Source organism: Anarrhichthys ocellatus, unplaced genomic scaffold (genome assembly GCF_004355925.1).
Source record: "Anarrhichthys ocellatus isolate YVR2014 unplaced genomic scaffold, GSC_Weel_1.0 scaffold52, whole genome shotgun sequence".
NCBI lineage: Eukaryota > Metazoa > Chordata > Actinopteri > Perciformes > Anarhichadidae > Anarrhichthys > Anarrhichthys ocellatus.
Genome location: NW_022280082.1, coordinates 1,567,136 through 1,589,798, shown reverse-complemented (window position 1 = coordinate 1,589,798; position 22,663 = coordinate 1,567,136). Strand labels below are relative to the sequence as shown.

General features: G+C 41.5%; 1 protein-coding gene across 3 annotated transcripts in view; it reads left to right on the top strand.

The window, feature by feature from the left end:
• Positions 1 to 19,528, top strand: part of esrrgb (estrogen-related receptor gamma b) — a 65,497-nt gene extending 45,969 nt beyond the window's left edge. For all 3 annotated transcript variants that reach the window (XM_031870406.1, XM_031870404.1, XM_031870405.1), the window contains exons 3-7: positions 206 to 322; positions 9,162 to 9,272; positions 9,489 to 9,650; positions 14,992 to 15,261; positions 17,963 to 19,528. In XM_031870406.1, coding sequence (XP_031726266.1) covers positions 206 to 322; positions 9,162 to 9,272; positions 9,489 to 9,650; positions 14,992 to 15,261; positions 17,963 to 18,207 — 905 coding nt within the window. In that variant the 3' untranslated portion in view covers positions 18,208 to 19,528. The remainder of the gene's footprint in view (positions 1 to 205; positions 323 to 9,161; positions 9,273 to 9,488; positions 9,651 to 14,991; positions 15,262 to 17,962) is intronic.
• The last annotated feature ends 3,135 nt before the right edge of the window (positions 19,529 to 22,663 follow it).

The following is a 22,663-nucleotide window of genomic DNA, read 5'->3' as shown; positions in this document are numbered from 1 at the left end:
CCCCTTCAGGAGTGTCACACGGGGTCACCTTGGGACAGGTGTGTGTGTGTGTGTGTGTGTGTGTGTGTTTCTGTGTCTGATTTGGTTCTTCTTTTCTATCCCAAAAATCTGTCCTACAACTCCTCCTAATTGCTGAAGTGCACTTTTTGTGCTCACAGAGGGAATGACTAAATTAATGACGCCATGTTTTTCTAACCTTCTGCAGGGAATATTGAGTACAGCTGTCCGGCCACAAATGAATGCGAGATCACCAAAAGAAGACGCAAGTCGTGCCAGGCCTGCCGCTTCATGAAATGTCTTAAAGTTGGCATGTTGAAAGAAGGTGAGTACTGATTATCTTTCCTGGACATTTTAGTTTTTTTTGTGTTTTTCTTTTTACTTAATTCCGCTTCAGATATGATTTAAGAGATAGAGAGGTCTGAAACATAATTGATTCATCGATCAACGGAAATGCAGTGGCACGCAACAGACAACTTACGACGTTTAGGCCAAATATCAAGAAGTGACAAAAAATGTCTATTTACAGCTTCTCAAATGTAAAGTATTCTTGCTTTTCTCTCTTACATCATATCAATCAAACAAGCATTATACTGTTGATTGGAATGAAGAAATCAAATGTAAAAAAAAATTGAAGATAAGCAGTTGTCTCGTGCCAGTGAATCTAATATTGTCTAACCATCTCACTGGAGGCTAGAAGAAGGCTCAGTGATCAGATATTAAAGATGTCTGTGGTCTCCGGGAGACACCAGTGACCCACGAGCCTTACTTACCTCCCCTCACACCGACGAGCCTCTCGCTCTTAAACAGTCGGGTGGAAAAAGCTGCTGAGTTGGATGTTCTTACCAAGACTGACTGAGAAGTGTAACAGTACTCTTGAAACGCACAGGCTGTTCCCAAAAGACTCTCCTTCTCCCCTGGGCTCTGGGTGTCACTCTCCCTCAACCTCTCTCTCCCTCTCTGTCTGTCTGCCTCCCTTCCCCTCTCTCGCTTGGACTATATTGATCCACTAAATGCTTTCCGAACATCCCACCTCACTTCCTGCATGTGTTGTTTCTCCTCCAGAGAGAGACCTTTGGGAGTACAGAGGGGAAATCTAGCCGATAGATTTTTCTTTTTCTTTCAATGAAAAGAGGTTTCTTTTGTTTGTTTGTTTTTTTTTTACATTTGTGTGTTTAGCTAGAAGACATATTCCACACTGATGCATAGAATCTAGCTCTTAGTTATGCTTTTGTTAAGAGTATTACAATACAGAGTCCTGGATTTGAACTTTTTTGGACAGATTTCTATTCAGTTTGACCTCAAAAAGGCTTAATGTCATGAAAATATGACCCAAATATATTAAATACAAGCCCCCCACACATTGTAATGTGGTTAAGTAACTACACAAATGAAGGTCATTGTACTGAAGTTTAACTTTTTTTACATTTTCTTTGTATCCAAAGATTTGTAAAGAAACTTTGACTGAAACAGAGGTTCAGCTGGGGAAACCATTATTTAGAAATCAAAGATAGATAAAATGCTTTTTCATTCACCATGTTGGATTTGTGCTCTGCATCACTGTTACAGAGCAACTTTAACATTTAGACATTTTATGAACCAAAATAAGTTTAATGGATACATTATTTAATGCAGAAGTCTTTATTGTGGCAACTCTCAAACACTAGTGAAGGTGCCGAATAAAGACAAAGGAGCATTATGTGTTATTTGTTGATTTTCAATTAATTTTATTAAATTGTATTTCTTTCCTCCAGTTTTAGTTTCTCTGTCTTTGTCGATATGAGACTCAAAAAGTGCTTTGATGTCAAAATAATTTTATATTGACTTATATTGATTTAGCCTTTTATGCCGTTGTGTAGCAGCCTAATTTGTAAATTAGATTTAGGCATGTAAAATATATGCATATTAATTTATAATTTATTTTAAGTTGTTTTTACCTCACCTGCATGTGTTTGATTTCTATTCTCTTTTTCTCTGTCTGACCTTTCCTTTGATGAAAATCTGCAAATAAAACATAGGGACGGGTAAATGCAGGTAGTCTGAAAACAACAGGAAGTAAGTTATTATAGTTTGATTGTCAGCAGTGGAGAAGTGGCTTTGACACACAACTCGTGAAAGTGGTTGAGATTATTAGAAATTCTTAGCGCCCCCAATTGCTGCCATTAACATCAAAATGTAGACTCCTTCCCAAAGTCATAACTCAGTTAAAACAGAACACACAGAGATAAAACACACATTTTCTAATTCATGGTTCGTACATTCTCCGAGGATAACATCCTAGATCTTAACCGCGAATAATAAACGTCCATAAATATGCTTAAAAACCATAGAGACGCTCTTTATGAAGAACTTCTGCATTGGGGGACGTGATTATCTCGAGTTTTTTCTGAAGGGCGGCCACAGAGTCTTGCTTTTGATCCACCAAACCAACACTGAGTCCAGAGTTTAATTGACAAATGATGGTTCCATAGTAATGTCTGTGTTTTTAATACTTATTCAATTGGACATGAGCATTAGACTCCATTAAATATATTGCTGTAACCCAGTTTGAAGACTGATTTAAGTTTAGCCCTCTGCCATCCGCACTGATTGTATGACATGTATCTCCCAAGTACCAAGTCTCTACCAACTATTTTTTTAAGAATTTGTTTATAGACTGAACTTAGACACACAACATTCGTAAATGTCCTAAAATAAACCATGGCCAAGCAGTTCCGTTGTGTTCTGCCAGCACCAAACACAACTCATAATAGAAGGCAGCAGCAGTTAACTGCAATCTGTGGCGGTAACACAAGATTGTATGTCAGGCTCTTGGTTTACTTCCACTAATACAACTTCACTGTGTACTGACGTAGCTGTGTCTCTTCATCTCAGAATGAAGGGTCGTCCATTGTATTGCCATTGCATATTGTAACACACACTATTTATAAATGCGTCCACTCTTGATGTCTTCATCCCGGCCCAAATATCTAACACCGAGGCTTTGACTCTCAGCCAGAAAAAACAAAGTTGCTTCAGAAATAAAGCTGAAACTATTAGCGCATGCTTAGCGGAAAAACGGTAGGGTGTCGTCTGTGGCGGGCCGAGCTAAGCCGTTGATGTGGACAGTGAGTGTGTGTGTCCGTGTGTGTGTGCGTGTGTTTGTGTGTGAGAGGGGGAATCTGTAGCCTCCACCGCCTGCTGCTCCTGAGACACGGCATCACAGCCACCGCGACAAGCAGCACAGTAGGTGATTCTCTGAAAGTGATGGCATTCAATTAAAAGGAAAAAGGACATTTAATGGTGGCATAGTGCCGTGGCGTGGCCTCTTACAGACGTGGGGGGGCTTTGATCATGGAATCAGTGGGGGACAGCGGCTTGCCCTACTTCATGTAATGAGATCACCATGTAACAAGTGGCCAAGGGCTGGTCATGGAAAAGGAATAATCACATAGTGTAATATGAATGCAGGCGTCATGTGAGAAGGAAACTTATCACCACATGTTTCATTGTAAACCTCTTTTTCTATTTTGAGATTCTACAGCTATTAGCATACATGTATAGACTAAAACACAAACATTTTCGAGTTATTTCCTCGTGAATGCTTATCGCTCGTATTACAAAATTCCCTTGCTCACAACATCACAAAGTTTTACTCGTTTCAGTGCAGCGGTATCCCGAGAAAGGCTTCGCTCTGCAGAAGATGTTGAGAGAACTTATGAGATCAGTCGTTCTAAAAGTGTCTAATATTTCCACCAGGACCCTCTAAGCTCCGCTCTAAGCATGCCATCTTGAATTATAAAGTGCCAGCTGCTACAGTTATAGACCAGCACCATTGGCAGACAGGGGGAGCCCCTCCCCGTAACACCTGCCGCTAATCAGCCGACTTCAGCTCTCAAGCCCTGTTCGGTGGCTTCAGGTGCGTTTTAGAGTCCGGTGTCGGCCCAAACACCTCGACTGTGCTGAAGTAGCAGCTCAACACACTTGAGCAAGGTGTAAGGGAAGCAAAATGAGTCGGTAAATTAAAGTGATAGACGTCGTATCTGCTTGATAGTCTCGTGTGTTTTCTGTGTTACGCCAGTTTGGATTTGAGTGACCAATTTTGTGTGACAAGAAATGAATTTCACATCTTGTGTCTGAGAGGAAAATCTCTTGTAGATGACAGACTTCTTTGCAGATCCGGCTTTACTGCTGCGCCTCAGCAGAGCGCCTGGATGAGCTTGGGTGGAAGGTAACGTCCGTTTGAGAAAACCAGCCTCGTGCACTGACCCCTTAAATGTCCAGCTGAGGCTGATAAAAGGTCACACGTCCAATGGAAAAATTCTCACATAATTACAACCCGCGGAAGGTATGGTGTCAGTCACGACTGCCAGGAGTCAGTGCCCGCAGCTAATAGCAGCGCTAATGACCCAATAGCATTACTGTTTGCTGTTAAATGATGCAAGAATTTTCTGGACTGAAATAGCGTTTTTCGGTGAGTCGGTCCTGGTATTTTCTGCTGGAGATGGAAGATTTTAGCTTTTTGTAGTTTTAGTGCTGAAACAAATTCTTTAAAAAAAAATAGGTCCTATTGAAAAAGAAGTGTACAACCCCTGTAGGCCGACTGAGTTTATGTCATGACAGAATATTTTTACGATTTCAATAAAAGACACTTAAGCTCTTCCTCTTCTGAAGTCCATGCTCGTCGGTTTTAGTGTTAGCTCAGTGTTTCTGCGGTGTATTCTTTGCTTGTGGGGATTTTCTGACACCGCTGTAATGTGGTGAATAAATACAAGCTGCCAGGCTATTTTGGCAACCTACACCACTGTCTCGCCCTCTCCCGACCACAGATAGGGATCAGCAGTCTTTCCTGAGCGAACGTGGCTACCGGGATAACGTTACAGCCTTATTTTCCTCCAGCCACATACACAAAAGATTAGTAGAGCCATATCCAATATCACAGACTGTCAGGTCCCTTTCCAATCAATAGGCTTAGATCAGAAACCAATCCATACACTAAGATTACATCATCAAAATAAAGATATAGCAAAGGTCTATACTGTATGGGGGCCTTCGATGTCTTAGGCGATACATTTGAACAACTTAGGTTAAAAAAAACTGATTAAATTTTGCGTGTATTGCTCATCGTCTGTGGATACAAGGCAGTTAAACTTTAAAGACGGAATGCCCCCTTGCCACTTGATGTTTAGCACACACATTCAAGTACGGAATGTATATCACAAACCCTGACAAGTGACATGGGCTTGGACCTTGAGGTCCATGTCTCCCGCTGGCACTCTGCTCTCACTGTCTTTTTCTCTTCATTCACTCCAACATGCAACAATTTGTGGGAACACCTGCTACACAAGCACACCAGGGATCCTGAATCGACCCGGCCATCATTTGTGGTCAGCGAGGTTCTGTAATGCACAGTAATACCCCTCGCGACATGCCGGCTCAGATTTATGAAAAGTGTAAAACATGATAAAGAGAGCCATGCCAGTGTGTGCGGTTATGGGGGAACAACTCCTGCTTTGTCTTGTGAGCCCGTTGGGGGTTAGAGCAGGTGGGACGCCATCCTGATACACCCCCCCCCCTCCCCCTCCTTCTCCCCTCGTCCCACACCCATTTCCCTCTGCCCTCCCTCTCCTTCTGCAATCAAACAAAAGCTGTCCGGTGTCTTTAGCTCTTTGCGGGCTCGCAGGCTCGGCCCTCAGAAGTAGCTCTGGAAGGGCAAGGTCCCTGCGCCTTTTTAAAGGGTGAGCGACTGTGGAGGAGGGGGCGCACGCTGCATCCCTCTGATTTTTCCCAGCTAAAATAGGGACCTCCTAATCTCCCTTTGGCAGCGTTAGCCAGCCAGCCAATTCTGACACATTCTCTAGAAAGAAGCGCCTCTGACAGGTGAGCGGCTGAAAATAGTTGCGTGAGATACATACACACGCGCGAGCACATGTTCATATTGTAACATATAGTACACTGGCTTGATACACACTGTATGAGCCACGTGCACTTTTGTGTGATGAAATCTGTTTGCTGTAGAGCTTCTTCTGCATCGTACGAGTTAATCTTTTTGTGATACTTTTTGATCGGTACTCTTTTTATTATTTGTATTATTTATTATTTATTTATTATTATTTGATGCATTATTTATTAATCATAGTTCTTACAACTTAGTTTACGTTTAATCTGTTCTGTATTTTTACAGTGTGCAGGCTTGTAGCCATTGAGGTCACAGAAGTCATGCCAAGTCATTTATTTCAGTGGAAATTTTAGGGTTTTAACAACAGTGCGGAGTTACATGCTATAATTTAAACAAAACCTTACCATGGTGGGTATTTCGTAGTGTAATTCCAATATATTTAATCCTGCTATAACAACCAACATTTTTTTTTTTTTAATGATTAATTATTTCCCTACAAGAATTTTGTTCCTGGCAGCTGGAGAAGGTGCACTTTAATGAGATTTACAGGAAGTGTAATTACAGTTAACTGAATAAATAAATGTGACAAGTCCAAGCAGTTACAACAATTTAGTGACTTTATTTCTGCTGTTTGTGTCGGAATTAATTATACCTGAAATCCTGGCTGCAAACCTGACTGTATGCTTCTTTTTTTTTTATATGGACATAAAAGTAGGAATGGAAACTATGTTGTTGGAAAGAATAGGGATCCAAATAAATGATAAACACATTAAAAAAATGAAATGAATCCGCATGACACATACATACACACAGCGGCCGCCACATAAAGGAAAACACAGCCACTTCAATCGGGAATGTGCTTTAAGGTTGCACAAGTCAATAAAGATATTGAATGTGAAAGGCGAAGCCGGGGTCAGGTGGCCGTAAAAATTGCTCCTATGCAAACATGCCTCATCGTCTTTCAACACAAATGTACACACACACACACACACAAACACGTTGCGCAAGGATGGACTGTCACCCAGTATCTTTGTGTCTCAGGTCGTCTGTTATATCGTCTGTACTGTACTGTATGATCTTACCGAGCTCATAACATTCAGCACACAACACTTCTACCACCTCCCATTCCTCACCCCTGCATCCATACTTTGGCTGCCACACTTTTTAAAAGGTCAGCAATCGTAAAAAATAAAAAAAAAAAAAATCTTGATGCTTTCAAGATGATCTGTCGCCCCCCCCCCCCCCCCCCCCCCCCCATGTCTCACACTACAGAGACACGACCTCTCCTGATCTTCTTGGAGCATGGAGGCTGCTGTGGTTTTGGGCCTGAGGTGTGGAATGTGGTGCTGACGATGACACAACCACCCTCCTCCACGGCCCCTCTACGCGGGGCCTCATCCAGCTGTCTTGTTGTGGTCAGATTCTCAGTACTGTGCCGTATCACATGGGGAGGAGATAATCCCGCACTGGTTGGATCAGGCGCTGGCTGGGACAAGCATATCTGTCAGGGAGGGAGATGTACACCCGATGCTGAACGGCAGAGAAAAAAGAGACAGACGGAAGGGAAAGTGAGAGAAAGAGAAACAGAGATCTTGCAGAAAACTGATACATTCAGCCCAAAACAGCAGCTTGTCCTGTCTTATACCCCGACCCTCCCGTTCTTCAACATTATCTCACCCTCTTTTTTTTCTTCCTTTCTGTCATTCTGTCTGCCCGCCTGCATTGGGTCTCTGCCGTTTTGCAGCGCCGCTAAGCTGTAAACTGAAACTGGTTAGCGCTGAGCTCTTAATTCTTGTCAGTGTCTATTAATTATGGGCCAGTTGGATGTTCCAGTTCAAACAGCCCCCGCAGATTTTGGAATTCTAACTCCGGCTGTTTGGTCACTTGTCGCTTGTCGCAGCCACATGACCCTGCAGCCTGCAGCGGGGAAAACAGTGTGTGTGTGTGTGTGTGGGTGTGTGTGCTTCTGTGTGCATGCATGTGAGGATGGTAGTATGTCAGAGACAAAAGCAGCAACAATTTGCTGTCACTTAGTCTGACAAGTAATGAATTTAAGGTATACACCTGCTTAATAAGTTTCTGCCTCACACAAGCTCGTTGTTGTGAAAGCCTTTACTCACTGCATATCCCTTTATTAGGCCTATGTGTGTCATTAGATAGAGAGAAGCTATCGAGTTGATTTAATATCTGAAGTACATGCGCACTGTTTCCTGAAGCTCAATTTATAATTTTAAATTTACCTTAACCAAGAGTAATGGTGAAAACAGCGACTAAAGCTCCATCTGTCGCAAACACAGTTCCTAGCTGCCTAACTGACTAATTAAAACCACATCCACATGTGTTCAAAGAACAAGAAGTCTATTTGCAAGCCTTATTGATTACTTTAAGGCGTACAAATGGAAAGCTGTGTTAGGAGAGGGGCTCTCGATTTAGCTTCAATCTGCAAGGCATGAAATGATCTCACTGTGTTTGCTGGGAAGAATGAGCTCCCTCTGGGCACGGTGGGTAATTAGGTTAGTGGATAGTCGGTGTCAGGAAATTGAAAGACCATCCTAATCGGATTCTTTTGTTTCCAGGGGAATCAAAGGAATTTATACGAGTCACTGGGAAATCTCACACGACTCAATTCCGCTTGACCATGTAAAATCTGTTTGCTCTCTCTCAATGCTCAAACAACTTTTAATACAAGGGTGTAAATCCAGCATATGGTGCATCTGATGTGTCCTCTGAGGTGGCTTCCAAGATAATCCCCGATATGTCCGTTTGTGTACTAACTAGGTCTTCCATCTGCAACAGGGAGGTATTGAACTATTTCATTTAAAAGGAAAAGAAACTTGATTACAATGTATGCATTTATAATTAGTTATACAGGAGTAAATTACTACATTATGTGAAAGGCCTCAACATGTTTGGTATTCCAGTTAGCAATATATACTAAAACTAGGAAAAACATTTCTGGCCACAGCTGTATATGATAATTCAGAAGTAGTCCTCAGTTTCATAATAAAGATAAGATAGTAAAAACACACAAATCCTTATTTCCAGCATCACATACAGTACATACAGGTACATACATGAAATCTGATCCCTGCTTTCTAAGCATTTAGGAGCAGTGGGCTGCTGTGAGGAGAGATCCTTGAGATTTATGACTCGGCAAAATATATGCAAAAAGTCTTTTATCATTGTAAGTAGTTTCAGATAAAGTAGATGATGTAACTGCATAAAATTGGCTTTAAAATGTCTTTGGTGTAGCTACCATTTATACATGTGTGTGTGTTTTTTGCAGGTGTGCGTCTGGACCGGGTGAGAGGGGGGAGACAGAAGTACAAACGGAGGTTGGACGCAGAGAACAGCGCCTACCTCGGCCTCGGAATTCCCCCTCCAGCCAAAAAGCCATGTGAGTCGCACAGTTTGTTTTTTTGGGGGGGGGGTTCTACCTCTAGAGTCTAGACTAACACTATGTAGATTTATTTTTATTATTTTATTTTTTTTGTCATTTCTGTGCCCCAGTATTATCCAGCCAACATTATTTTCTGTACATGCTTTGGCCTAAAATTGTCTCACAACACGTCTCTCTTCTCTCTCTCTCTCCATTTCTGCATCCGTCTCTCAGTGACGAAGATCGTTTCCCATCTGTTGGTGGTGGAGCCAGAGAAGATCTATGCCATGCCTGACCCCACCATGCCCGACGGAGACATCAAGGCCCTGACCACGCTGTGCGACTTGGCCGACCGCGAACTGGTGGTCATCATCGGCTGGGCAAAACATATCCCAGGTAGAGAGACATGACTGCTAATGAATGACTGTGTTGTCTGGGATATCGTTTTCGGATCATATTATATTTCTTGATTCAACCATTTTAAGCACTTATACGATGTTTTTTCCAGCGTTACGACAAAAATCAATAGATGAATACAAAATAGAAAAATGTTGTTCTCGTTTTTTTTTCAATTGATAGACAAATACATTTATGGCATATAGAACTGGGATTATCTGAGTTGTTTGGGTAAAAAAATCAAAAAATGTGGTAATTACTGACATTTTATTCATGAAAGGGGATTCATAGATTATATGTTGTTGGTAAAGTAAGAAAGTAAACCCACATTTGTACTTTAATTTGCTGGAACGGTACAGTATGAGATCACTGAAGTAGTTCACCGACTGTTTCACACACATAAACATCCCCCCCACACACACACACACACATACACACAGGCTCACACAGGATAATTAACATCTGCTACTCATCTGCACCTAAGGGAGAAGCTAGTCCCATATTCTAAAATCTAATCAATAAAGAGCAGCTGAAACCTGTGATTTGACTGGGTAGGGTGGGAGAGTCTGGGGGGGGGGGGTCCGCCCCTGTGTCAATGTATTCCATTTCAATCCCAGACTTAAAGAAGGCAATCCTCTTACTTACTTAAGGAGACTACACAGTACAATTGATTTATTTTGGGAAATACTGATGGATTTCCCCATTTTTTGTTGACGAATTCTTAAATTAGACTTGTTGTGCAAAATGTTCTGAGATCTTCTTTTCTTTTTATCGCTCTCAGTTGAAATAGACACTTTGGGCTCCAGATTGTTTGAAGGGAGCGCAGGTTGCACTCAGATACAACCCATTGATCCAATCAACTATAGGACATACAAAATTGCATATGTTGCCAAGTCAACATTTTTTGAATGCAATGTAGCACTGCAGCAAGCAAGTTTCATTATCAATTAACTGCTAATTTGGCTCTCCATTAATCAAATAAATGGCCATCACAATTTCCCAGAGTGCAAGATAACGTTTTCCTGCTTGTTTTATCCCACCAAGAGCATAAAACCCCAAAATATATTAAATGTATACTAATAAACATAAAACATCCTCACATTATAAGACTCTGGAACCAAAGGGCTGACACGGTTATTCACCTATCAAAATAATATAAACTATAATGCTATGTCACGTCGTAAATTCTTCTTTTTAATCATACAGTAGCAGCAGAGATGCAGAAATGAATTCAACCATCATATTTTTCAGTCACATTTTCTATGTGTAACTATTGATCTTCTATGCTATGCAGATCTAAATCCAGACCTGACAGAGTTATTAAAGGGGTATGTGTGACACTCTGGAGACATTTTACCCGGGGCCCCCCGGGTCAGAGTGTCACCAAGTAACGATTAAGACAAAAGGGGTCCCTACAGTTTAACAGTCCACTCCCACCATTACACTCATAGCCCACTGCGCAAATGGCCTTAACGATGAGGTAATAAGAGTCATTACTGCAAATCGCTCCATTAATGTAAAAGTCCTTCAACATCCAGATGTGGAGACCTGGGAGACAACATGCAATGCTGAATATGTTACATGTTGTCATTTTGAAGACTTAAACTATTTGTGACAAACAGTCGGGCTCACAGCAACTTACTTTAACGTGCACAAGTTTGCTCCAAATGGGAAAGCAAATAGAAATTAGAAGCTTTAGAAATAAAACAAATAAAAACAAGTTTTCCTTCAATAAAAAAAACTCTTGGGAGACGTGGTTTTCCTCTGCGTTTTGAAGCAGAAGCCCAAGTTAAACATGTTGGAGAGGAAGGCTGTAACTCATCGCCAGGCTGCCATTGATTGTCATGAAGATGGAAACAGCAGAAACGGTTGTAATGTGGTCAGAGGTGGCCACTCTTTTGTGCAGCTGTTGACACACACACACCCGCACACACAGACATTTAAGTGCACACAACATGTGTAGATTTATATTCCAGGCAACAGCATTCAGCGCCCTCTGGTATTTAATGTCCAGTCAGTTCAGCATCGCTTTCTTCCTCTTTACTCTCTTTTTCTCTGCCACTCACACACACGCACAGACTCTTACTACTATTATATCTTTCACACACACACTCTCTGGCTTCCTTGTTCTCTTGCTCCCCTGGCTCTCCCCCTCCTACTCCTACGGCTCACACAGGGCCCTCTAGTCTCATTATTACCTCTGTCTTTTTATTAGGCCCATTAGGGCTCTTAGGAGGCCTGTAATGATACTAAATGAATAGAGAGTGAACTGCTGTCTGTTTTAGACCTAGCTCTCAATGACAGCTTCAAGCTTCACTGCCAACCACTCAGTCTCTTCATTGCACTGAATAGGGATTCAATTACTTATCTGATCTGTACCTCTACTGTACTGTTGCAAAGCCAGAGCACTCTTCCTTTCTGCAAACAATCACTAACATCCCATGGTATGCTGCGGAGTGATGCCTTTATAGAAATAGGCACATGGTATACTGTTAAATCATATGGTACAGTGGTTCAGTATGACCTGTCACATTACAGTCCTAGTAAGTACATTTGGTTCACCATCACTAATTTCAGGGTTACCAAGACAAAATGCACTTTGAAACTGGAGACCGGTGTTTGCAAGTCCCTCTTGTGTTTAGTTAGGTTTAGGCAACAAAAACACGCTCATTTGCTGTTGCAAATTAGTAGCCGATATGAATTTCTGATTTTATAGATGTAAGAGAAAAAACACCATCCCATTAAAATGCATAACATTTATCAAAGCACCATGTCAAGTATTCAATGGAGACAAAACGGAGCTAAAAACCAAACCACAGTACACAAAGTCTTTTGTTTTACTTTCTGTCATAAAGATTCGGCTAACTTGATAGCTAAAGCAAGATAGCTGTATGTTGCTCTTTCACCGGCTAGCTTTAGCTAAAGGTAAATTTACCTAGCCCGCTTCATCTCAAACTAAAAATAGTTTTGAACAAATTTTTTGGTTAATCAGTTTGTTAAACAACATAACTACATGAGGCAGTCGCCACAGCTAATCTAAGCTAGTTTGAGGTAACTAGCCTAGCTCAGCAGAGTGTCAGTAACTGCCATCTCAGCTTCTTACTCTAGTGAATTCACACAATTTGGTGAGTTTATGTTGCTTTTAAATCACATAATTAAATGTATTAAACTGTAGATTGATTTTTATTTCGATTTTTCGTCCAAAGCCAGAGTGCAGTATCTGCATTTTTAAGTATCCTGTGTAGTCTAGTTTCCCTGCCAGCCTGTACACTTTACAGTTTTTCCTTAATTTCTCTTTTACTGCTCTTTGCCTTTGTTGGACAGCATAGTAGATAATAATTAAAGTTCACATAGTGTAGTGGAAGCCTGTGGCATCCTTGTCTCTGTTCATGCTTTTTGCCATCACAAGGGGAGAAAACTGCAGAGGTGGAGACGGAGACATTCCCCAGTTTGTTCAATATTGTGTCATGTTTGGTCAAACGGCAGCATATCAGTGGGGTGAAATATTGATATTTCATCAGGGGGGAATCACCCTCCACAGCGACACTTAACTCAGCCACCTCCGGGCGACACACCTGAAGCTCCGGGGCGACCCCCAGGGAGCCAGGAAGTCACTCCATCGCTTCAGTAAATTGAGTGGAAAGAAAAAAAACAGACACGGGCTGGGGAAAAGAAAAGAATGATAAAGAAAAGGAGGAGACAGCTTAAGAGGGTGATGCCTATTTCACAAAATGTGTAAAGAAGTGTAGAAATAAAACGCTGAGCAAAAGAAATGGTGCCCCAAAAGATAGAATAAAAATGATTTATGAGTGTTTTTTTCAGAGGTTTGATTCGTTAAACACTCATAATAAGCATTACTTTTTGTCTGAATCATTGCTCTAATTTTCTTACTCACTTTGTCCACACATGTAATATGTTTTAGTTGTTGGTCCTCCCTCATTATTCTGAATACACCTTATGGGATTAAAGCCATTACTTTTCTTGTCTTTTGGGGATGGAGAGTAAATTCCTGAATCCCTGATGCAGCGTACAGTATCTACATTCAGTGATCCCGTAGTCTCTCCATCCCCCGCTAAACGTGTACCGGATGTCCTCCATCAACTGTCTGTTTGTCAGATCTGAGGCTTGGATCGATCCCCCTTTCGCATTCGGTGGACTGATTACAATCTACTAATCAATGACACCCCCAGCACTCTTTTCTCTCTGTCTCTCTATTTGCTTGATAAGAACCATCGGGAGGACCTCTTTTAAGTCGACCTGCCCCATTCCCCTCCATACAACCTCAGATTTAAGTAAGCAGCGTGGTGGGTTCAAGGCCCGTGGGTCAATACCCCCAATCACCCTCCTATTCACTATGGAGCAGTGAAAGGTATTGTGGCGCTTGAGGTCCTTTCACATATCCGTCTGTTTGATGTGGCGGGTGTGAATGTTGGAGAAGAGAGTTGATGGGTCGACCTCGAGATCTTGGATGGATTGTTAACTCGAGTGCAGAAGGTTGAACACAAGAGACAAAAGGATCCAGAAGGTGTCTACCAGGTGGAATATGTTTCTGTTTTGTCTCACCTTTGCTGGATTGAAAATCTTTCACATCACCACACCATTGTGTCTCTCTGCAATAATACTAATGCAGTGCATTTAAAGAGAAGTCCTGCAATTATGTGTATGAATGTGGGCTTAAAACCAAGAGAACAAATGCAATCCTCTAAACTCCTTGTTTATTCCTGTCTGGCCTTATTATAAATCCAGATTGCCTTTATGTGCCTCGCTCTTGAAAATTGACATGACTAATTGATTCACTTTATATAAAGGAAGAACCCTGAAGGTGACATAAACCAGAAATACTGATCAAGTGACAGAGGCCGCTTTTTATTTACTCCATTTTAAAATGCAGAATTCATGTATTTTGTTCTGAAGAAGAATTAATTTATTATTCTCTCTTCTGTACCATGACGTGAATAAGAGATGGTGAGGTTTAAGAGTGGATTTGTCCTCACTATGGCGGTGTCTCATGTGCTTATGTGGTGGCTTGCAGAGGGCTCTCAGTCGACGGTTGAAGCGCCCATGGCTCATGTTTCAAAGGCCTCCATACTTGACTGATTTATATTCCTCCCTTAAGCCACCACATACAGTCATCGGCCTCTGTTTCAAGTTGGACTTCTCCAGGGATTATACTGGGTTGTATACACAGCCCATAAAACATCCTGAGGACCAAGATGTCACAGTGCATTGAGGTTAATGGGTTTATCTCATGATTCATATTGTGGTTATGCAATGTGAGCGCAGCAATACCTGGAAAGAAAATCTCCCCAAAAAATAATACATTTTCTTTTCAATTCTGCAGGTTTTTCCACTCTCTCGCTGGCAGACCAGATGAGTCTACTGCAGAGTGCCTGGATGGAGATCCTGGTGCTGAGCATCGTGTTTCGCTCGCTGCCCTGTGAGGACGAGATCGTGTACGCGGAGGACTACGTGGTGGACGAGGAGCAGGCGAGGATCTCAGGCCTGCTGGACCTGCACGTCGCCATCCTGCCGCTGGTCCGACGCTACAAGAAGCTGCGCATGGAGAAGGAAGAGTTCGTCACGCTCAAAGCCATCGCCCTCGCCAACTCGGGTACAGTTAACTCCTCAAACCCACTGTTGGTCACTCTGAAGTGATGCGCTGCTGCCAAACATTGTCCAGACACACAGAACTTTTTTTTACATTGTAGTGGAGACACCAAAGTTTCCAAATATACCAAATATTTCAGGATGTATTTTGGGGAAATGTGGGAAGCCGTCAAGGATACTGTTATTTGATGGAGTCTTGGATTTGAAACGCATTCATTGTAAACATGGAGTCAGTGAAAACCTGGAATGAGATGAATGCTTGAGATTTTTCAACACTTAAAGCTAAAGTGGAAATTTAAGGAAAATATAATAGAAACTATTTTAGAACTTACTCTATAAAACAAAGTGTTAAACATGAATTACTTTTAGTTTCGGTCCTTGATTTTTAAAATTATATGTTTAAAGGTATCATCAAGAACTTGGATTTTTATTGCAAATCGCAGTCAGTAGCCAAACATCCTTTATTTTGGTGTCATGAGCTTGGCAGGAAGGTATATCTCTATATTAAATCTTAAATAAATCTAGATGGTTGGCATTCAATTAAAGCAAACAAAGAAATAAAACAAAAAATGGCAAGTGATTGTCTCTATCTGGCGAGCCGATCACTTCCACGCTGAAGGAGACCTGATAAGAGGGGACAAAAAGGTCAGGAGCACGGTTGTTTAATTCAACGCTCTCTGTGTGTGAGAGTGTGTGTGTGCAGCTCTAATTTAACTTTGTGCACATACGTGTGTGCGCGTGTGTGTGTGTGTGTGAGACTGTCACATTGCGCTCTCATTCTCTCCATCTCCATAACAGTGGCTGCCAGCGCGCCACAGCCGAGGGAGATATATTTAGCATTTCATTAGGAAAACAGGGGCTGTCAATAAAATGTGTTAAGTGGAGTGGAATGAGCGTTGGGGAGCGACGGGCCTCGTTTGTTCCAATGTGAAGACGCTGTGCCTGTATCGACAGTTTGCTTTTCATGAGGCCAGGCTGTCCCCCACTAATCAATGCCTGTTAGGAGTCTTTTCTCCTGCCTGACTGAAAAATGAAAAATGCTGAGGCCAGAGCTTTAGTCTTCTGATGACAAACTCTCCATGGGAGAGGGGAGAGAGGGGAGGATAAATGCGAAGGGGAGAGCCGGAGGGAAGGGGCAGGGGGGTTGGGGGTTGATGGAAAGACAGGGATGTAAAGGTAAGGGAGAAGTGTGAGAGAGGAAGGCAGGGGTTGAGGGGGAGGCTCAGGGAGGGCGAAAGGGCAGCTTCGGCTCGTTTGAACACAGCCTCGGAGAGCTTCGGCTCCAGGGGTCCTGTGGGTGTGACAGCTGTGGAAATTCATGGCCATTGATTTTGTAATTAGCGGAGTATCGATGGGATTGAAGCCAGGCTGCTGACGGATTACATGGAAATTGTTTCTTCAAAGTTAGTTTTGCATTCCGCCCCTAACATCCTTCAACACACACACACATATATGAAAATGCTCTCCATGTGCATTTACACACACTGACACACATTTGAAAAAACATGTTCTTTCGTCCCCTCCCCTCTCTGCTTAACACTCACACACATGTGCTCACACAGCCAAACGAGGATCAGATCAGTATTAACATGAAGGTTTCAAATGAAGAGAGCTGGAACACATGTGCGGTCCACATAGCCTAGTTAATTTCCCAAGATAGAAACGCAATTTACACAGAAGGCGACTGGTAAAAGAGACTTAATCAGTCAGTTAGGAACATAATTAGCCTTGTACTTTCCTTTTTTTCTGCCTCATTTACATGTTTATATGCGGTCTTACTTCCCTCCACAACTTTCATGACACATAGCGGAGCTGATCTAATTCACTTCAATCAGCAGCCACGTTTGGTTTACCGTCAGTAATGCGGTGTGTTTAGGATGATACAAGTCGCTCTTATTCTGTTAGATACAACAAGATGAATCGTTTCAAATTCAATTATAATACTGACTTGAATTCACATTGTGTTGTGCACAATTGTATCAATCAGTTAATGAATTGTGGATATGATACATAGGCGGATTAGACCCGACACTAAATGATATGTAAATCTGTGCAGTGAAATTGGTTGAAAGCAAACCACTGCTTGTCCATTAAAACGCTCTCTGTCAGCTTGTCCTTTTGGAGGACAAGCCTGTTTTTTTGTCCCTGACTTGTAGACTTATACATAGAGAGCAGTTTTTAATAAGTCTCAACTGGTTTTATTTTAGAGCCTATACATAAGGGGGCCAACTGCTCTTTCTTATGGAAATGAAGGCCATCTGCCGCCATCATTCAGCTGAACGATATCCTAGCAATGCAGCCATCTGAATTCATTAGCAGGGGGGATGTATGTGGTCCATGATACCAGAAGAAATGAATCTTTTTCCTGTCCCACCGTATATTTATACAGACCTACAGTACCTCTCCCTTTCTCTCCCTAGAGCCCTGGCCACGCATAGGCATTTATTTAAGGAGCGTCATTAACTACTACCAAGAGAAAACCTCTCTCCGAAATTGCATGTTTGCAAAGACTGACTTTAAAGGCAGCCAATGCTGCGGCAAAACACCGCCTTGTTGTTGTAGGTCTTTTGTCATACTGGAGATCGATAGAAAATGTTTGCTTTCATTCAATACATTTGTCATTTAATATGAAGCTTTCAAATAAGCATAATAGAAATATTTTTCCTTCTTCCTTCCATCCCTTCCCACCACCTTTCTTGCTCCAGACTCCATGCATATAGAGAACATCGAGGCCGTCCAAAGGCTGCAGGATTCTCTCCACGAGGCTCTGCAGGAGTTTGAGGGCTCCCAGCACCCAGAGGACCCTCGACGGGCAGGCAAGTTGCTAATGACCCTGCCTCTGCTCCGTCAGACCGCCACCAAGGCCGTCCAGCACTTCTACGGCATCAAAATGCAGGGCAAAGTCCCCATGCACAAACTATTCCTCGAGATGTTGGAGGCCAAGGCTTGACACCTGGGCCAGATGTTTGACAGACAGCTGCATCACTCAATGGGAGGAGAGGGACAGCCCATGAAAAAATAAAAGGTGGTGTGCCAATTGACAGTGAAAGGATGATGCTTGGACTACTGAGTCATTTTAACACTTTTAAATGGTTATAAACATAAAAGAAAAAGGGACTTGAAATGGTTTTAAAAAGGGTGAATATCAACCTGATTGACATGGGATCACGATGATGTATATAAAGATGTTGTGTACAGAAATCAGGCAACCGAGGTCTTGTTATAGCCAGAGACCCATTGCTCTATATCACCTGAAGCTTCTGTGAATTTGTTTCCTATCTTATTTTCATCTCAAAATGGAAGTATGTTAATATAAATGTCCTGAAGAACTGTACGGCTACATAGCCACATGATGTGATTTTTGTTTGTTTCTTTCGTATTTTCTAATCTCAGTTGTTAAAGCAATAGTCTCTAACTGGTCTACATATAATATGTGTACTGTATATTGTGTGAAATTGCACTTGGCGGGTAGGGGGGAAGAATTGTTAGACATATTCTTATATTCGTCATCAAAGAAAAGCGACCAGGGGTCTGTGAGATTCTCGATTTCCTCGTAAATATATTTACCTCGTAGTAGCTTCATCAACTCAGCGGTTGTAGTCGACTTGGTGCTTACAGAAGGACTCTGGTTGGCTGGGAATCATAGTTCACAAAGAGTTTGCACTAAGCATCTATGAATAACGTGGCAATAATGAGTGTTGTATTAAGTCTCAGTCAGTGTTTCTTTTCATTATAGACACAAAATTCACTCCTCACTTCTCTCTGTCTTCAGTGTTACACACAAATATTGGCAACTTAGTATACTGTGAAAAATACACGCAAGTAATATTCTGCGCTGAGAATTTTAGAGGTTTATTTTATCTAAATACAGGTACAACAACGGCAACATCTATGCAGTTTAATGCAATCTAAAATCGCTCTGTAATGCAACCTGATAGCCCTGCAATAAATACTACCTTTGTAAAGTTTATAATGTTCAGTTTGTGTCACATAGGCGCTGATTCAACTCCGGTCATTTTTGAGTCCACAGTTTGTGATGGTGCGGTATTAGATTGCATTATATTGTATAGGTTTTGCTTTTTCTCGTATATCCATCCCTCTTTGTTTAGGTTGTAGGTTCAGACAAGTGTCACTATATTCACAGCAATAATGCTACACGTTAAATATTGCGGCTCTATATTGGGCGTAATTTCTCCTCTTTTATGACTTTGCCAACTTTGAATCTTTCTATCTTTGATTGTTGTGATCTATCAGGGGGGGGGGGGGGGCAAGTTCAAATAAAAGTAACGTTCCTTTTTGTTTTTAAACTGAGGGTGTTGAGTCCCTTTGTCTCCTTGATAAGTAACGATCTCAAATGGCAGACTTTTAACAGATGGCTGCTGGTTTAGATGTTAGTGTGCAACAATATAATGACACTTGTGTTTCTGAGCTTACCTTGATTTCCTCTCTGATTTGAAACTCAACAATAATGACAGAATATATCAAACCACGGATTGCGGCTCACTGATGTTCTGTATCTTTGACAATTATTTTGCTCATCTGTAATGTACAGTAGTTGCTAATCATTCAGACGGGCACCGTATTTTCATTTCTACACAAAACTGATGCAAACTAAGGTAATAAATCTGTATATTACAGAAATGATAATAGACTTTTTAAGGCAATCTTTATCAGTTGTAAACCAGTTGCCAAATTATTCAAAGAATGCAAGCAGAATAATGTGATACAACTATAACATGTCATAAGATCAAAATAATACAATAATCAGCTGCTCTTAGGATGTTAATGAGACAGATATTGTCCCTTATGAACACTCTCAAGCAGCCGTGTCTTAAGAGTGTTTTAAAGGGTCATTAGCTTCTGCCCAAACGAGCAGAAAACACAAAGCCAAGCGACCAGTAACTACAGATGTAGGCCAGTTTCTACACTTGCAAAGATCCCCACAGGAACAGATGCTATTGATTCACTGTAATGAAATGCATAGATAATTATAACCCAACACAGTAGAGAATACAATTCCCATGTTGCACTTCCCCAATTGTGTAACCAGCTAATCCATCCCCGATTGAAGTGAGGGGCCGCTGTACAGTAGCAAACCAAAGCGTTGTGTCTTCAAATACTTAACAATGAAAAACTGATCATACTGCGTTTTGAGCCAGCCAGTGAACATGGATGTTATTTACAGTAGATTGTTAATGGTTGTACTTTTACTCTGCTAATCATCCAGCTGTGCGTCCTTTCATTTTAAACATCCTCCAAACCTACGATGGCAGTGATAACAGCTAAACATCTTTTTTGTCCACTCAATATATGCATTGATTAAAGATCAGACTCTTTGTCAGTACAAGACGCTGTGTGAAGTCTCGCCCTGAAGCCTAACTAAGAGATGAAACTACCATAAAACACTGATGTTTTTATATTACCATAGTGAAAGGAGAGTATTTCAAGCCATTGAACACATTCTGGCCCAAAACTTGACCAAAACATGCAAAGCGACCTTCTCCCCTCTTCCTCATGTACCTCCTAACTCTGCACTTTGAAGACTAGTGCCAGATAATTGTTTCCCAACTTTCCCTTCTTCTCAAATTAATATAAGAAAATAAAAGAAAAATGCCTAATTTATTTTCAGAGTTCTAAAACGGTTCTACTACATCCAATTAATTCTAATTGTCTCCTAAGCTGAAATTCTCAATAGAAATGGAGCAATTAAATTTCTGCTTTGGCTCTACCTCGGGGACGAGAGACGCTTTATTTCGGTTGACGGTGGGGAGGGTTTGTCTAAACCTTTACAATGGCGATTTCATGCGTGTCTGTAATAGTTTCATAACAGAGCGATCACTGGGCTATGCAAGGCAAATATGGCCACCTATGCTCCCTGTGTTGTGGAGCATCAGACTGACATTTAGCTGTGCTTTGTTAACAACGTGGACATACTGTAAAGTGCTGTACGCCGCAAATGTATTGTGCATATTTCATACTATACTGTAGCTGCTGTGCATTGATCTTACGATCGTTTGTTTAATCTGCCCGTATAATTCATTTTTTATGGTGTATCAGCAACTTGAACACACGTTTAGAGCCCACCTGAATAGCTGTATAATATAAATCACTGTATTGAGTCATGTGCATCTGTTATGTTTGGTCTAAGGTGGGACATTCTCTTTTTCCTTTCTGTGTCCCTCAAGGCTGAAACACACACACTCTGTGTTGTCATCGATTTTGGTCATCAGCACAGCAGGACGTATAGCGAGTGAAGTAGTCTAGACCCTATACCTCAATTCATGTTTTGAAAATTACACTGGGTTTGGAAGCGGGCCATGGGTTCCTCCTGGGAATCGGTGGCACAGAAATAAAGTGACATCACTGACTGGGTATTAAAAAAAATGTAGATGAACCTGCTGCAATTGGGGATCACATTCCTCGGAGGAGAAAGCTGCTTATTCGCTGTTCCATTTGCAGAGTTATCTTATCTCCATGCACTCTGAGATGACGAGATTTACATAAAACATGGAGGAACCTCCCTGGCCGTTCTGGTCCGCGGTGTATAAAGGACCCTGCTAGGTGTGTGTACCGTAGACATGTGATTACCCAAGAGGTTTACTCCCCTCAAAAGCAATATGTTAGCAATTGTGATATATGAATCAAGTTAAAAGGGAGCTTTGGTTCATTTTAATTATAAACTTAGCCTATGCTTGGAATAGGACGGGGTAGCTATGCACACACAATCCTGGGGAGACAAAGGGGGAGACAAATGTGAAATGTTGGGATGAAGAAGCAAAAAGCCAACAACAGCTGGGTTTCACTGCAGTATTGTGTGGCATTTTCTTGTGTTTTGTTTGTTGTGTTCATGCCTAATGTACCCATGTGTAAATATATGCTTTTTTTGGAGTGAGTCAGATCTAACAGTGCACTGAATGTACAGTGACAATAAAATCACATGGTTTATGTAATCCCTGCAAATTATTTCTTTAAACATCAACGAAAACGGGAAGGAATCAATCTTCGAAAATGTTTAGTTTGTAACATATTTACGGACACGGTTCACTTATTAATATATCCCCATTTTGTTTTTTGGGGGGGGAATTACAAGGTCCTTTATGGATACCAAAAAAGAAAAGAAGAAAAACACACACTGCTGTTTATTATACATGAACGTGGCAATGTTTGGACCACAGTGGTCTTTATCAGATGTTAACCTCAGCCCTCAGTCCTGAGAAAGACTATTGTGTTGTTGTTTTTTCTTTAAGTTAATAAACTTTATTCTTATCATCGCACATACATACATGAAATCTGACCTCTGCATTTAACCTATCATAATTATCAGGAGCAGTGGGCTGCTGTGAAGCAACATGGGGTTCAGTGTCTCGCTCAAGGACACTTGAACATGCAGATAAGTCCGGGATCAA